Below are 18,282 nucleotides of genomic sequence, written 5' to 3'. Positions count from 1 at the left end.
CAGGGCGCTGGTTTTTACGTCAAATTATTCGGAAAGGATCAATCTATCATGAAAAAAATCAACATGCCTCTGGCGCAAACAGCTGGAGCTGGAGAATTTTTTATATCGATTTTTCTCTACCGAACTTTGACATTCGGCCCAGTTCGTGCCCAGTTGAGCCCACTTCCGGACGCCTTAGGTCCATTCTGAGACCGGATTCGGAATCAGAAGACCCCAATTACTAACCATGCCAAATTTCATCCACTTCGGACGACTTAAATTTCTTCGAAATTTCCGTCAATGGGTTGTCAAGGTTCGGTAGAGAAAAATCGATATAAGTCTCTCTCAGATCCCTCCGTAAAAACGTGAGATACTTCAAAGTCGTCCGAAGTACATGAAATTCGGCATAGTTAGTAATTGGGGCCTTCTGATTCCGAATCCGGTCTCAGAATGGACCTAAGGCGCCCGGAAGTGGGCTCAACTGGGCACGAACTGGGCCGAATATAATAATAAAGATAATTACGTTTTTTTTATTAATTTCGTAGCAATATTCACACCCTGTAGAATTGTAGTTTGACAAATTAAACTCTACTTACGTTCAAATGATTTTTAATATAGTCTACTATTGTTAAGAATCATTAGTATAGCTAAATTTTTAATTTTAGTATACAGGGTTGGTCGAAACTCGGAATGAGTATTTTCTGAGTTTTCTTAAATGGAACACCCTGTATTTTAGTATTGTAATGAAATGATATTTTATGGTACTTTTTTCTTAAGCATTGTCTATACCTAACTGCTTTAATTTGTGCTTAATTGTAAGTCGCACCAACAATCTTAACTACGTAGGTATTTTGATAGCTAAACCATTATTGGTAATTTTAAGGATCAGTCTGGATTAATATGTATTTATTTCCGAAAAATTATTTGTGATTGAATATTTTCACGGCCAACCTAATAAAATTTTACGTATTTTTTGTTGCAATTAATGTTTAGCTTGAATCACCAATAACTCACAAATTAAAGCAGTTAGATATAGGGAATACTTATAAAATAAAAAAGTACTATGAAATATCATTTCATTACAATACTAAAATACAGGGTGTTCTATTTAAGAAAACTGAGAAAATATTCATTCCGAGTTTCGACCAACCCTGTATATTAAAATTTCAAAATTAGCTATACTAATGATTCTTAACAATAATAGACTATATTAAAAATCACTTGAACGTAAACAGAGTTTTTAATGTCAAACTATTACAATTCTACAGGGTGTGAATGTTGCTACGAAATTAATAAAAAAACGTAAATATCTTTTAAAATACCCGGTATAATATTACAAAAACTCATATTTTAAGAAAGAAGATATTGAGGAGAATCCAAAAATGTAAAAACATACAGAGTGTCCCATTTAAAAAAACCAAGTTATAAGCAACTTCCGGTATAACCGGAAGTTGCAAAGAGATGAAAATATTTTCATTAAATAGATCATCCCTCAAAACAGCTTTATTCCAATTTTCATGATTCTGTTGCCTTTAGTTCTCGAGATGTTTGCCAGTTATCTGCCTCACCCTATATAGTGCAGTTAGCTTATGGAATAAAACAGTGAGATATTATTTTATTTATTCAAAACATTACAAAGCATACCGTTTGTAAGGTTAAGTGACGGCTGAATGGCCAGTTATCAGAACCAGTTTTGGTTCTACAACTGGACACTACTACTTGGACAGTTGGTAACGGACAATTCGTAACAGCGACAGTTCGTAGCGGCGACACTTCGTAACGGCGACAGTTCGTAACTATACAAATTCGTAACGGACAATTCGTAACCTCCAAATTGAATTATTCTGTTTATTGTTGTTAACGTGGAAACTAACTGTTATTACAGTTATAAATGAAATGTTTATCAATTTAACGAATTAGTATCAGGATAAACATTTTTAAGGCATTTCATATTTCGTGTTTCAGAATATACTAAAAGTAGTTAAAAACCAAGTACATATTAAAGTATTACAAGCCATCCCTCTTATCAACTATAACCGTTGATTGAATGCCCCAAAGCTATTACCAATCACAAGGTTTATTATAATAACAGGTAATTATAATCTTTCCTTTACAAAATGTTTATTTAAAAAGTTTGGAATGTCTAAAGACGGTTGTCAGATTAAAGATTTCAGGAATTGTTCCTTTGTCATTGTTCCTTTGTCTAGGTATATGCAAAAAGGAACAATAAGAGTGATAAAATTTTAAAAATAATGTTAAAAGTTTCTATGTACTTATTTAAATATATTTGTTTGTTGTTTAAAGACTTTTAAATATTCTGAAACACATATAAAATGTTTTAAACATGTTTATCCATACTGATTGGTTAAATTGATAAACATAATTTCAATTATAACTGTAATAAAAGTTAGTTTCCACGTTAACAAAAATAAACATAATAATTCAATTTGGACGTTACGAATTATTGTCCGTTACGAATTTGTATAGTTAAGCAGGCCACGCACCGAACCGGCATAGAGCGATCGGCTCGGCTAAGAGTAATCGGCAGATTTTGCTATGCATGTAAATAAATGACCCACCGCGCACCGCTTAAGAACGTTCGACTGTCGACCGGTGCGCGGTGGGTCATTTATTTACATACCTTTACGTGAACCTTTACGAACTGTCCGAATTGTCCGTTACCAACTGTCCGGTTACGAACTGTCGCGTTACGAGCTGTCTGGTCACGTAACAAATGATACCGGATCCAACCTAACAAATTTGTCAACAGTCATGACTGACGATCAACAACCTCAAAACAAAACATCATATTCCGCTGTGCTTAACAACATTTTAATTCAGTTCCCTTCAAAGCACCAATCAATTTTATTTAATGCGCTGCCTGATACTAAAATAGAAGAGTACTTAATAGCTTTTGGTGAAGTTGTTCATCCACGGAATATTTTATTTTCATCAAGACTATCAAATAACAAAATATATATTTATCTCTCCAGGGAATCCTTGGTGGAAAAATGTATGTCCGGTCCAGCAGAAATAACAATTAAAGGCGAAAATCTAAAAGCACGAAAATTGGTAACTCGGAACGAAAGACTGTTACTATCAAATGTTTGCCCTTCTATTCCACATATTCTAATAGAGAATGGGTTAAACAGATTAGGTCTTAAATTAATGTCACCTTTAACCTTCCTTAGAATCGGTAGTCAACTTCCAGAATTTCAACACGTCCTCAGTTTTAGAAGACAAACTTATATTCAACCACTTGTAGATATAGACCTTTCTTCTTTTTTCTTAATTACATATGAACAAACTTCGTATCGCATATTTTTAAGTTTAGATAAACCTTCGTGTTTTATCTGTAAGAAAACAGATCACATTGCAGCAAATTGTCCAAATCATAATCAACAAAATTATTCCTCTCATATCGAACACCAACCACAACAACCAATACAACAACAACCGCAAGAATCCCCCCAGTCTAATGCATCACCCTTAGAAATGGAACCAGATCATCCAGTCAGTAATTCTAGTGCCGAACCTTCACTTAACCAACAAAAAGATACTAATTTAATACCTCCCGTATTATTTATGGAAACTAATTGTATATCTAAGGATCAGTCAACGACCAATAAGAGAACAATTTCGGAAATTAATACTACTCCATCTCCCACTGAAGAATTAAATAAAGAATTTAAAATACCAACACAAACCAAAAAGAAACAAAAAAAGCAAACTGAAGCTACCACATCAATTCAAGAAATGATGATGCCAACAAATACAATATGTCACGAAATGTCAAATAATTTTAACTTAACATATGAACAAACTGTTGACTTTTTTGAAAATTGTACTAGCTCGACTGATCCCTTGAGTTTACTACAAACATACACAACGGATATACCCAACTTTATTGGCATGATAACAACAATTAAGCCGTATCTTACAGAAAAAAGCATGAAAACCAAATGCACTAAATTAATAAACAAAATCCACAAAATGCTAACGATGCCGATAATCAATAAAGTGATGGTACAACAAATTCAACTCAAGAAATAAACTAAAATCTTCGATCCGATTCTTCAATGGAATGTTAACGGTTTCTAACCCCTTTAGACAGATATCTCTCTCTCCTTAATATTTAATTGCCAAAATTTTTTGATCAGCCAAATACAGTCACTTCTCCTCCCTGGACCTTTCGTTCTACAATATGTGATCTAACTCTTTCTGAATACAATAAGTTTGATACCACCAATACAACAATTATTCAATCGTTTCTCAACATACATGCTTCTTTCCCAGATCATTGTCATATTTATACAGATTCATCCAAAACTATGGATGGTGTGGGATCAGCAGTTATAGATTCGAATACTATATTACAATTTAAATTATCTTCCACTTGCAGTATTTACTCTTGAGAACTATATTCAATTATGCAAGCCCTCATTCATATTCGTACTCAAAAATTTCCAAAATCTGTCATAATTACCGACTCTCTCAGGGCATTACATACGATAGAACAGCTATATACAAGTAATCCTAAAGGCATTTTAATAGAACAATTACATTTCCTAAAGAACACTAGGCAGCAAGTAGGCTTTATACGGGTTCCATCACACATTAGACTTCAAGGAAACGAAAAAGCAGTTTTTCATACCAGAGAAGCAATACACAGTGCGTTTTCAGTGTTAGTGAACTTAGTCTCTGTTTCCGACTACAAATCGTTCCTTAAAGAAAAGTGATAAACAAACGAAAAAACACTCAATACCTAACAGTCTATAAGCAGTCTTAAGACCACACTGTAAGCTAACAAATTATTTGAAAGACATTAATGATTTAAACAAACTGTAACCACTGTTAACATTTTGTAAATCCCATTTCTAATTTGTAAATTATAATATTGTTACTTAACTGTGAACGTATGTAATAATTAAAAATACTATGTATTAGGTTTAAGTAACCATGTATTAATTATAGTACAGCTAATAACCCTAACCTAAGTTCTGTTCTGTAAGCAACCTAAGTGGTTGATGCTGTTATTAATAAAGAAAAAAAAATAATTGTGACATTAAGCTGATCAATCTATAGTCACTACAGTGTTTGGGCTTCTTGGTCTTTGGCAGCGGAACAAAGGTTAACGGGATGTTACTAAAGATGGTTAATTAGTTCTATTTCTATTTTAAAACTATAGATCTATTCTTCTTTTTTTTTCATCTTCTTAGTTCAAGCCAAACTAGTTAGTCTCTGGCACTTGGTCGTAAGACCTTTGTACCATCCATGTTTTTTTCCATTAAACTGTAATACGATCTGTGGCCTCAACGAAGGCCAACAGTTTTCTTATTGGTAGTTTTAGAACCTCTTCTGGTTCAATCCTCAGTTCAACCAGTGAATTCATGCCTCACATCACTTAATACATTGCAATGACATATGATGTGTATGGCAGTACCTTCTTCCATTTCGCACTTGCTGCGCTATGATTCATTCACCTTACCTAGGTCAAACAAGACTGAAAGTACCACCAAAGTACTGAACCAAGTAACTGTAAGTCGTATCACTGACGTCATTATTAACAGATTACCTTTTGTTTCAACCCCCAGGTTTTACCTACACCTTATCTGTAGTTCCAGAGAGTCGTGCAGCCCTCTTGGTTATATTGTTTATATGAGTTTATATCTGCTTACAAGTTAACATAACTTCTGATAACTTACTGCAATTACATTTTTTTAAACTTCTTTCCTTAGTCCCGAACCTCTTGGACCGGACCAGATCCTTCTTCGCGGCGCTATCTTGCGAAACACCGCTTGGGTCTTCGGAATCGTGATATACACCGGCCACGAGACCAAACTGATGAAGAACTCTGCCATCCCACCCTTAAAGCGTTCGACAGTCGATAAGATGACCAATGTCCAGATCCTTCTTCTGTTCGGTGTGCTGTTCGTGATGTGCTTGATCTGTTCCATTTTTAACGTTTTGTGGACCAAAAGTCATGCTGATAGTGACTGGTATATTGGTTTAGAAGGTAAGTTTGATTTCTAAGACTCTATTTTTACTATGATATAAAACATCTAGAAAGAGTGTGGTATAAAGTTGGACGAATAAGTGTGAGTATTAATTTGCCACGCTTAAAAAATGTTCTTTAATTTTTTTCAATTGGGTTTAAGTCGGGAAAATTTTCTGGCCACATAACTGTTATCATTCTCTTATAATTTTATGATAATCCACTCACTCGCTTTTAACTAAAGGCAACTTTAGAAAATAAAATCGTGGATTTATATAGTCCAACTGTAGCCTGATTGTCAAATTACAAACTCCAATTCCTTGTGGTCTTTCAGAAGCTTAAACAAAGTAAAAATCACAAATGGGAAAGTTCCACACTCTTTCTAGACGCGATACATTTTTATACTATTAAATGTTTTTTGTTTCAGATCATTCCTATAATTTTTTCTACAACTTACTTACATTTTTGATTCTTTTTAACAATTTGATACCAATATCGCTTCAAGTAACATTGGAAGTCGTCAGGTTCGTACAGGTAAATATAATATTTTCTCATATACTTACGAGTTTTTTTTTTATACACCTCTACCTTTTCTCAACATCTCAAACAAAAAATCATACGTTGAATATCCCAGATGATGTCGCTCTACTTCACAACATCCCACAAAAAGAATTCTTCAAATTAGACTTGTACGAGGACCTAGAAATAATAAAGGAAAAACAGAAAAGTCCGAATTGTGTCAACCGCCATGTTTCGTTCAATCGGGACTTCCAACCACTCCATCGACCACTTTTTTCTTAACACTTTTACAATATCACTTTCCACCCCCCTTCTACTGCTTCGTTCACATTTACACTTATAATAATTTATCTGGTACCAGCCACAATAATCCTTTTGTCATCTTCAGCCAGCTAACCACTTTTATCTATTCATAATTACATACAAATTACTGATATCATCATCCACAGACATCCACATATACAAATTTTCATCTACATACAACCCACCATCATATTTCTACTTATGGCTATGCTCACCGTACCTTTTCAATCTGTCATTACCAAAATATAACACTCATCTTTAGTAAAACCAATTAAAGTCTAATTCTCTTTCTAGGTTTCGTTCATGTCCCTTTCCCACTAATTCCCTCACAGACATCTCATACCCCCAGCCCCTACTGTCATCATCCTATTAAGGTTTTGGTTTTTGGACCCTTAGGGATCCGGCCAGCCTGCGATGCCTTTAAGAATTAGTCGTCTAAGTTTGAGCTTGTGCTTTCTTAATGATACATCGCCCATATTATTTAAGACATTTTTACACCTTAGTCACCCCTATTGTGATCTCTTACACACTTACCCACATGAATTCCAACAGCTACCAATAAGTTAAATAAATTCGATAACTGTAATCAACACAAAATTGCTTTTTAAATCTTAGATCTCTCGATAATAAAGTTTTTTTTACTGAATTTAGTTATTGAACACGAAACTTTTGTGTAATGTGGTTTGCCTCACTGCATTTACAGTATACGTGAATACATTTTTAATTATAACAACTAGCTTAATGAATTCTAAATGATAATTTTCACAATGGAGTGTGTTGTTACATCATTTCTAATTTTAACATGCTGTACACCTTAGTCTTAAATATGACAGGTTAATTTTTAACTAAGTGTTTTTATTGATGAGCTACACCCATTTCGTGGGGGGTTGTTTATAGTTTGCTTCATGAGGCCTCCAGGAGTTAGTCTTCATACCTCGCACCTCACAAGTATTAGGCAAATGAGTAGACGAGTATTCGCTAAAAACTTCAATTGCATCATATATATCTGCATGAGGTATAAAAGGGATGCAGAGATGTCGACTATCTAGTTCAATGTTTTTCAATATGTGGGTCGCGACCCCCTGGGACCTTACTCGGGGGGTGTCGACTGAAAGAAAAAGTTGAGGTTCTTAAAACACAATTTTAGTGGGAAGGATGTGCTTGTTTGTTTTTAAAAAGTTTATCAAATTGTGGTACTACTTTTGAAAGGTTACTAATCAAATAATTTTCTAATTGCAGTCTATTTTTCTTTTTAGTTTTAGTGTCTACCATTGAAGAAAATGTCAGTTCACACAGGTATGAAGTGGCGAATTGCACTAATAATTTAAAAGGTTCCCTTGCCAGCTCTGGATATTGGTGTTTTATTTTTATCCACAATAAAATTCCATTTTAACCATAACATCAGCAGCTAAATCTAGAAGATCAACATTCTTTCATTTTTGAAGATATTCTTATTTAGCGGCGAATCGATTGAGGGTAAAATTTGATTGATCCGCGCGCATGCGCACACCGACATTATGGTATTAGTTGTTATACGGGCTCTGATTGGGTGTTGAAATTTTGAAATGATCTGTCAATAATTGTTCAATATGGAGGTTATCGGTAAACAAAAATATTGTATAATATTAGTTTTTATTGATGTGTGGACAGAAATAAAATCAAATTTATAATTATAGTGACTTTTTAAATAGTTTTGAAAAGCCGCAGGTACGTAATTCTAAATGTTTCAGTTGGAAATACCTAATAGTTTCAATGCCTATCTATTTGGAAAATGTAAACAAAATAATGTAGTTACCTATTAGTAGGCAATGCTTTAATTTACATAATCTGATTACGAACAAACTTTCTACAAATCTTCATCTCATATATCGTTTTCTTACTCTATATTTTGTTGTATTTTATTTCGACAAAAATCAAACTAATAATTTTATTAAATTCATATAAATTTATGGTGTAAACGTTTAGTTTGTGTATATTCCCACATGACATATACGAGAGTTTGGTGCAGTTTGAAATGGCGTCAACTTTCGTACGGCGCGGTAGACGTGAAGTGGGTTCAAGCTCCAAGCAAGTTATTATTTTTTTATTTATTTTATAGATTTTATGATTGTAGGTATATTATTATATAAAAAATCCACGAGGAAAATAAACTTCCTGTAGCTGGCTGTATACCATAAATCACAAAAATACCAAGTTTCTTGTAAAAGGTATATATTAAAATACCCTAAATAAGGGTCACAATACAAAACGTTTTCGGATTAAGGAATCCATCATCAGTGTTTAAAAGCCCTAAAATTAAGTATAACCTAATTAAATGAGATAAAAGTTAAAATTGACAGAAGTTTTCAAGAACAAGAGGTCATACTTACAAAATTTGCATGCCTGAGCCACCAAAATGTATAGGGTAAAAACCCTTTAAATGTAAATAATAAAGATATTTTACATATTTATATAAAATTCATCGGATGTTATAGATAAACCTGGATGTTACCCAGGGCAACACAGGACTCTCCCCACGTGGTTGGAACTTTTTTTGGAGAAAACCTCACATATTGGATTTCAATGGCCAACTGACAAGTGAATTCAAGAGCAACCCGAAATGACATCAGGAACTGTCAATGTAACCTAGTTGTAATATTACTTCAGCCACAACGTTAAAGATTAATTTAAATGTTTTAAGATAAAAAACAGTATCAAATTTACAAATAGTAAAAATAAAAGATGTTCACAAAATATGAAAGATTTTTTTTCCTAGAAATAATGCATTAATTAAGTATTCAAAATAGGGAAATGAAATGTTTACGTTACAGGAAGTTATGCAGTCAACAATACCAATAGGTGTTGTATTAGTGGTATGAAATTGTCAAAGCTGGTGAGAAATAATGGGGATGTAAGAGGATAAGGTACAAAAGAATATTAAAGTGTTAAAGTAAGATGTTGCTTATCGACAATAAGTAGTGAAATAGATGTATGTGGTAGTCATGAATGGTGTAGCAGAGAAGAGGAGATTGTATCTGATGTGGTTTATGAAAAAAGTTGACGGTGTAGGGGTTGAAAATCTCGGTTAAATGACACATGGCGATTGACACAATTAGGACTTCTCTGCTTCTCTTTAACTATTTCTAAGTCTTCATACAGGTCCAATTTTAGGAAGTTTTTTTGTGAAATATTATGTAATAACGAGACATCTTCTGGGATATTAAGGGTATGTTTGTTTTTTACAAGATGTTGAGAGAAAGTAGAAGTGTTTTCTCTTTTGGTGTGCTCTAAGGAGCGTGAAGATAAGGATCTACAGGTCCTACCTATATATGTAGCGTCACAATCAGAACATTGTAATCTATACACACCACTACGATCCATGTAGTTGATAGGGTCTTTGGAATTGGTAAGACACTGTCCCAGATTGTTGGGCACTTTGAAAGAAATATGAGTATTATCAACTGCTCTTTTAAGAATATATCTAATGTCTCCAGAAAGACGTTCATGAAGATATGGTAAGGAAGCATATGAGGGTTTGAAGGTCAAATCTCTAGGGAAAGCAGTCTCTCTCAAGACTCTAAGGTGTCTCTTTTGAATAAGTTTGTAGACAATATTAGGATCGTAACCGTTGTTGAACGCTATTTGACGAAGAATATTAAGTTCTTTATCATAGTTTGATGGTGATAAAGGAATAGTTTCAAGTCTATGGATGTAACTATGGAAAGCTGCATATTTATGTGACATAGGGTGGTTAGAAGATAAAGGTATGACATGATCAGTCTGTGTTGGTTTCCTATAGATACTGAAATCGAAATGGTCATCTAATCTGGTAATAGTGAGATCAAGAAAGTTAATTGATTGGGAAGATTCTAGTTCCATAGTGAACTTGATGTTAGGGTGGATTTGTCCAGAGATCAAGAAAGTTAATTGATTGGGAAGGTTCTAGTTCCATAGTGAACTTGATGTTAGGGTGGAAACTATTAGGTATTTCCAACTGAAACATTTAGAATTACGTACCTGCGGCTTTTCAAAACTATTTAAAAAGTCACTATAATTATAAATTTGATTTTATTTCTGTCCACACATCAATAAAAACTAATATTATACAATATTTTTGTTTACCGATAACCTCCATATTGAACAATTATTGACAGATCATTTCAAAATTTCAACACCCAATCAGAGCCCGTATAACAACTAATACCATAATGTCGGTGTGCGCATGCGCGCGGATCAATCAAATTTTACCCTCAATCGATTCGCCGCTAAATAGGAATATCTTCAAAAATGAAAGAATGTTGATCTTCTAGATTTAGCTGCTGATGTCATGGTTAAAATGGAATTTTATTGTGGATAAAAATAAAACACCAATATCCAGAGCTGACAAGGGAACCTTTTAAATTATTAGTGCAATTCGCCACTTCATACCTGTGTGAACTGACATTTTCTTCAATGGTAGACACTAAAACTAAAAAGAAAAATAGACTGCAATTAGAAAATTATTTGATTAGTAACCTTTCAAAAGTAGTACCACAATTTGATAAACTTTTTAAAAACAAACAAGCACATCCTTCCCACTAAAATTGTGTTTTAAGAACCTCAACTTTTTCTTTCAGTCGACACCCCCGAGTAAGGCCCCAGGGGGTCGCGACCCACATATTGAAAAACATTGAACTAGATAGTCGACATCTCTGCATCCCTTTTATACCTCATGCAGATATATATGATGCAATTGAAGTTTTTAGCGAATACTCGTCTACTCATTTGCCTAATACTTGTGAGGTGCGAGGTATGAAGACTAACTCCTGGAGGCCTCATGAAGCAAACTATAAACAACCCCCTACGAAATGGGTGTAGCTCATCAATAAAAACACTTCTTACTGAATTTCTGCGGTCAATACAGTGTTGCCACATTGTCATTAACTTTTAACTCTCGTTACCTTACCACATAACCCATTTTGTATTTTGTTTGTCAATATTTCTAATAAATTTAATGAACCAACGTCTTTAGGCTATATTTATCAACATGGATGCAGAAATGTACCACGCAGAGACAAACACCCCTGCGATGGCGAGAACTTCCAATCTGAACGAAGAGCTGGGGCAAGTTAAGTATGTTTTTTCCGATAAGACTGGCACCCTAACAAGAAACATTATGGAATTTAAGAAGCTAGCCATCGGTAGGGATGTCTTTGGGACAACAGAGAACGTAGAAGACTCGGTCTTAGTAAAGGTAATGAAAAAACTTTCCTTATACTCTATTTGTTGCTTTTTGTTCGTTTTTACGAGTATATTTGATATTTTCTTGTCTCTTATAACTTTTTGTTTTTTTTTAACTATACTAGTTTTATATTTTTCGATGTTTATCTTCAGAGTCTTCGCGACGGCCACAAAAATGCCCACTTGATGCGCGAAATGCTGGTTCTTCTGTCTGTCTGTCATACAGTTATCCCAGAGAAGACGCCAGAGGGCGAAGTGATTTACCATGCAGCATCTCCAGACGAGAGGGCGCTAGTGTATGGAGCTGCCAAATACGGATACGTCTTCGAAAGCCGAACTCCAGATCATGTAGAAATCGATGCCTTAGGCACCAGGGAAAGATATGAGATACTGACTGTACTTGAGTTTACTTCGGCTAGAAAGAGGATGAGCGTTATAGTGAGAGATCCTAAAGGTAAAATAAAGCTGTTCTGTAAAGGCGCAGATTCGGTTATATACGAAAGACTAGACAACAACTCCGGTAGAGAACATTGCGACATGATTCTTCAACATTTGGAGCATTTCGCTAGCGAAGGATTGAGAACTTTATGTTTAGCAGTGGCAGAATTGAAAGAAGCTGATTTTGAGCACTGGAAAGAGATGTATCATAAAGCCAGCATATCTTTACAACATAGAGAAGGTACTAAACCCAGGTATAGTTTTGTTTCTGGTATTTAGTATCTGTTTTTTTTATAGAAAAAATAGAGGAAGCTGCAAACTTGATAGAACGTAAATTGAAATTGGTCGGAGCTACTGCCATAGAAGACAAATTACAGGAAGGGGTGCCTGATACGATAGCAGCTCTACTTCAAGCTGATATTAACGTTTGGGTATTGACGGGTGATAAACAAGAAACTGCCATAAACATTGGATACTCTTGTAGACTTCTATCCCAAGGGATGCAGCTGCTTATTCTTAATGAAGACGGATTGGACGTAAGTATCAATACTAGCATCTTCTATCTGCTTTTAAAATCAGTTACGTAAAATCTAGTTCTAAAGTGTCTTTAAAATTAGCTCCTACGACTTTTTACATCCGTCACACGTTTTTAGCTGATTTTTAGGGGTCATAAACCCCTGAGATGTCAAGAACATGGTAGATAGATAATTTATTAAAATACTAAGTTTTCAATCTAATGGCACATAAAATAACATCAAAAATATTACTCTACATCCCACCAGATTGAAAACAAAGGGAACCGTCTCTGGTTACACCTCCGAGGCTTCTAAAATTTGCAAGCCATAACGGATGCTGAGACTAAAGAAGATGAGGAAATTTTACAATTTATAATTTTCGTCCCATCTGCTCAGCGCGGTAAAGTTCTAACGAGCATGGTTCCCTTCACCCCGATCGGAGTAAACATGTAAATCAAAAATGAATAACCATTTTCAATTTCGTTGCAACACGAAACTACAGCCACACTATATTCTAGTTCAATCAGAGAGTGCAGCAAGCGCCTCTACCGGCTTCGAAACTTATTAGTCTCTCGTCAGGAGGCACATATGCTGCTCTCTCTGTGCGGCTGTAGTTTCGTGTTGCAACGAAATTGAAAATGGTTATTCATTTTTGATTTACATGTTTACTCCGATTGGAGTACGAAGGGAACCATTCTCGTTGGAACTTTACCGCGCTGAGCAGATGGGACGTGAATTATAAATTGTAAAATTCCCTCATCTTCTTTAGTCTCAGCATCCCTTATGGCTTGCAAATTTTAGAAGCCTCGGAGGTGTAACCAGAGAAGGTTCCCATTGTTTTCAATCTGGTGGGATGTAGAGTAATATTTTTGATGTTATTTTATGTGCCATTACATTGAAAACTTAGTCTTTTGCTAGCAGTTGCCGCTAGGGCATCCCAGTCATTTCGTTCGTTGCAATTCGTGACTGCACGTCGGGGTCTGTTCTTGTTGGGTCAGAGCATATGTGCCTCCTGATGAGAGACTAATAAGTTTCGAAAGCGGTAGAGGTGCTTGCTGCACTCTCTGATTGAACTCGAATAATGATGCGGCTGTAGTTTCGTGTTGCAACGAAATTGAAAATGGTTATTCATTTTTGAGATAATTTATTATTTGAGTACGATAACTGAATACCAGTTGTTTATTGAGAACCACAATCTATAGTTCTTTTATTCCTACTGCTTTTAATCTGCTTTTCATAATTTGTTAAAATGTTTTAAGCAAACAAGAGATGAGAAAAATATGTCACACCTTTTTAGTACCTTTAAAATCAGTCATACGCCTTTACTGTGTTTTTAAGTACCTTTAAAATTAGTCATACCTTCGGTTTAGCGTTCCTAAGAACCTTTAAAATCGATTACTTACACGTTGTTAAGGATTTCTAAAATCAGTTATGTATACTTCTCTAGTAGATTCTGTCATACATTCTTTAACACTTTTCATCAATTATATTCTTTGGTACCACTGAAATCAGTCCCTAGCTGCTTATAATATATCAGTCACACACCTTGAAAATATGTGTACTTAAAGTTCTTTTCATGAGCATTTTTCAGTGCGTCACAGTTTTTCGATTTCTTTTTAACGCATTAAATTCTATGTGACAGAAAAAAAACACGTCGGTGATTACAGACATTTATAACACTTATTATAGTTATTCTAGTTGTCGATAGATGGCGCTATAATCGAAAAAATATTTACGAATTATATATCTACGAATATAATCTGTACAATTGATAAGACTATACAAATAAAAGAAAATACCATTTTATAAATGCAATAAACACAATTGATTTGTTTTTATGCCAAATTGCAAATAAAATGTGACAACTGTCAGATTTAACTAAAATGTCATGTTAGAATATTATGTCATAAATGTGTATTATCACGGACTTACCTTTTTTTCTATCATTTGTGACGCACTGAAAAATGCTCATGAAAAGGACCTTATACGAATATTTTTTCACTTTTTACTTTGCTTTTAGAAAAGTAGGGAAGCAATTTTAAGACATTGTGAAGACATTGGCGTAAATTTGGAAAAGCAAAACGAGCTGGCACTGATAATTGACGGCAAAACATTGACGTATTGTTTGACGTGTGAACTAAGGAACGATTTTCTCAGATTATGCGTTTCCTGCAAAGTCGTGATCTGCTGTAGGGTGTCGCCGATGCAAAAAGCCGAAGTAAGTATCAAAATCATTTATTAAGCAACATTCTTAATAGGGCAGTCAATGAGGGTATTTGGCTCCGAATTCCATCCTACTACATCGATTTACTTGATATTTTCACAGTAACTAGGGAATAACTCAAGAAACAAAGTCTACCCTATGCCGATGTGCGCTTTTACCTTGGAGGTGGTTCCCACCCCTTCTCGGGGGTGAAAAATGTTTTGGTTAAAATAGCCACGGAAGAGGCTAGAGAACCTAATTTTAAGCAAAAACTGTTCTATAATTATTTTTCGAAAACTCAATACTTTTTGAGTTATTCATGGCAGAAAATTGGCTATTTTAATTGAAAAATGACACATTTTCGGACGGATTTTTGCGAATACCTTAAAACTATGCATCTTTAAAACTTATGCATCTAACAAAAAAACTATATAAAATGTTTCTGTAGGTTATAAAAAAACAAAGAGATTCGTTCCTTCATAAATCTTCTAGTTAAAATACAAAGAGGGATATGGTAGGTAAGAAGAGTTTGTTTTTTTGCTGCATGCTCAAATCGATGTATTCAAGTTGAAATAACAGAGAAACTGTCGATTTTAGGTGTATAATGATACTAATAACTTTTGTAGTGCTTGAAAAGACCTTTAAAATGAGCAATACTAAATGTCGATTACATTCAAACTAAACGAGATATTCTGCAAAAATTTTTTTTTTTATTCTGGCCTTGGTTCAGAACCTTTAGCCACATAACTACATATAAAATTATTATTCGTTCATAAGTATAAAATTGTCCAGTATACACTTAAAAATAAAAAATAAAAAAAAATAAAGCTTACAAATAACAATGCCTACGTACTATGTTAATAAATACAACTATATTAATTTTTTTTTTCTTTTTCACTACGGTAAGAACTAAAAACATACATAGGTTACAAAATAATATAATTAATTACAGTGATGACTAATGTATTTTAAGGAGAAATGAGAAGTATATTTAACCCCTCATCCATCAGAATTTAAATACATCATTTTCCTTCTACAATACTTTTTATTATAGTGTTATTTCTATGTTCAAAAAGTTGGACTGGATTAAAATAAACGGTTTTTGAAAAAAATAAGATCAAATTAAAAAGCGTATTTTTAAATTTTCTTAAAAATCTTCCTTTTCCTCCATGTAACTCGAAAAAGATAAGAGATACGAAAAAAAGATACCACACAAAAATGTAGGGCTTTTTCAGATAAAAATTTCCTTTTTATTTTTCATTACTGTATCTCTTACCATTTTCAAGTTACATGGAGAAAAAGGAAGATTTTTAAGAAATTTTAAAAATGCGCTCTATAATTTGATATTTTCTTTCAAAAACCATTCATTTTAAACCCGTCCAACTTTTTGAACATAGAAATAACACTATAATAAAAGGTATTGTAGAAGAAAAACGATGCATTTACATTTTGGTGGATGGGGGTTAAAATTAATTCTCATTTTTTCTTAAAATACATTAGTTATCAATTTTGTTTGCAGCATATCTCGCTTAGTTTTAATGTAATGGACCTTTAATACAGCTCATTTTAAAGGTCTTTTCAAGCACTACAAAAAGTATTAGTAGCATTATACACCTAAAATCGACCGTTTCTCTGTTATTTTAAGTTGAATACACCAATTTGAGAATGTACCAAAAAACAAACTATTTTCACCCACCGTATCTCTTTTTGTGTTATAACTAGAAGATTTATGAGGGCAATTGTCTCTGTGATTTCTGATAACCTAGATGCATAGTTTTTAAGGTATTCGCAAAAACCGTTCGAAAAGGTATTATGTTTCAATGAAAATGGTTAATTTTCAACCACGAATATCTCAAAAAGTATTGAGTTTTCAAAAAAAATTATAGAACAATTTTTGCTTAGAATTAGGTTTTCTAGCGAATTCCGTGGTCATTTTAACCATAAAATTTTACACCCCTAACAAGGGGTGGTAACCACCCTCAAGATAAAAGCACACATCGGCATAGGGTAGACTTTGAAATAGGAGATAAGTAGAGGCTATTCCCAAAATTTCATTAAAATCCATGCAGTAGGATAGAATTCGGAGGTAATATCCTATTCTTGCTCCCCATTGACTGGCGTATAACAGTATTCTGGGTTTTGGCCGATTATTGCAATGATTTTTCGTACATAGAGGGTTTATTTTATTTATAGGTGGTAGAATATGTAACTAAATACACGAAGACAGTTACGCTCGCCATTGGAGACGGCGCAAACGACGTAGCTATGATCCAGAAAGCACACGTTGGAGTGGGAATCTCAGGAGTGGAAGGTCTTCAAGCTGCTTGCGCTTCAGACTACAGTATAGCGCAATTCAGGTTCCTGTTGAGATTATTGTTGGTACATGGGGCCTGGAACTACTCAAGGTACAAATCTCTACCGGTACAGTTTATCCACTAATAATTTTCCAACATACCGGCTTTGACCGGCTTTCGAATCAAGGTTGTCAGATATATTTCGTAAAATTCCAAAGTTTATATATTCTGAAAATGTTTTCCCTACTTTAATATTCAATTGTTAGTCAATGACACTGTTAGAAAGATAATATGAAAAAATTCTTAAAAAATATATAAATTAGTTAACTAGGTACTTAAAATTTCAATGGGGCTTCACTAATAAATTGAAGCAACTTTGTATATATTATACTTTAAAGAAATTTTGGAGTATCGGCAACACTGTAGTCTGGACCAAATTAAGAAGCTCCTTTTACATTGACGTTGCCATGTTGATGATTTTAGTTAAGAGACAAGTTATTAAGAATTTGCTTTAATGTTAGTAAAACAAGTTTAAACATCGAAAGTATTAAATTTTAAGTAATAAAAAACCAAACTGTGATGGTCACATCCATTACTTATATATTCCGTTTCAATTCAAAAATAAAAGAACACTATTAGTTTATTAGTATTAGTTCTTCCCTACTCTGCCTAAACTTAACTTGGCATCGTTTTTTACGATAACAACACCGCGGAACATCTGTGTCTCTACAACCAAAATTTGTTCATACAACAGTGGCGGAGTTGTAACTGGAAGGTTAGGTTATATTTTGCTACTAAATAATTACTAGAATTAAAAAATAACGATTTGCACGTTCA

At 33.9% G+C, this 18,282-nt stretch overlaps 1 protein-coding gene across 12 annotated transcripts in view; it reads left to right on the top strand.

Moving 5' to 3' along the window:
- LOC114331044 (probable phospholipid-transporting ATPase IA) overlaps window positions 1-18,282 on the top strand; it is a 231,133-nt gene that overhangs the window by 150,066 nt on the left and 62,785 nt on the right. For all 12 annotated transcript variants that reach the window (XM_028280509.2, XM_028280514.2, XM_028280511.2 and 9 more), the window contains 7 exons: window positions 5,718-5,995; window positions 6,402-6,508; window positions 11,787-12,008; window positions 12,149-12,674; window positions 12,731-12,969; window positions 14,969-15,166; window positions 17,345-17,556. In XM_028280509.2, the coding sequence (XP_028136310.1) occupies window positions 5,718-5,995; window positions 6,402-6,508; window positions 11,787-12,008; window positions 12,149-12,674; window positions 12,731-12,969; window positions 14,969-15,166; window positions 17,345-17,556 (1,782 nt within the window). The remainder of the gene's footprint in view (window positions 1-5,717; window positions 5,996-6,401; window positions 6,509-11,786; window positions 12,009-12,148; window positions 12,675-12,730; window positions 12,970-14,968; window positions 15,167-17,344; window positions 17,557-18,282) is intronic.

The sequence above is a fragment of the Diabrotica virgifera genome, chromosome 8 (assembly GCF_917563875.1).
Source record: "Diabrotica virgifera virgifera chromosome 8, PGI_DIABVI_V3a".
In the NCBI taxonomy this organism is placed as follows: Eukaryota; Metazoa; Arthropoda; class Insecta; order Coleoptera; family Chrysomelidae; genus Diabrotica; species Diabrotica virgifera.
Note: the sequence above shows the minus strand (reverse complement) of the source record. Positions and strands in the feature narration are given on the sequence as shown.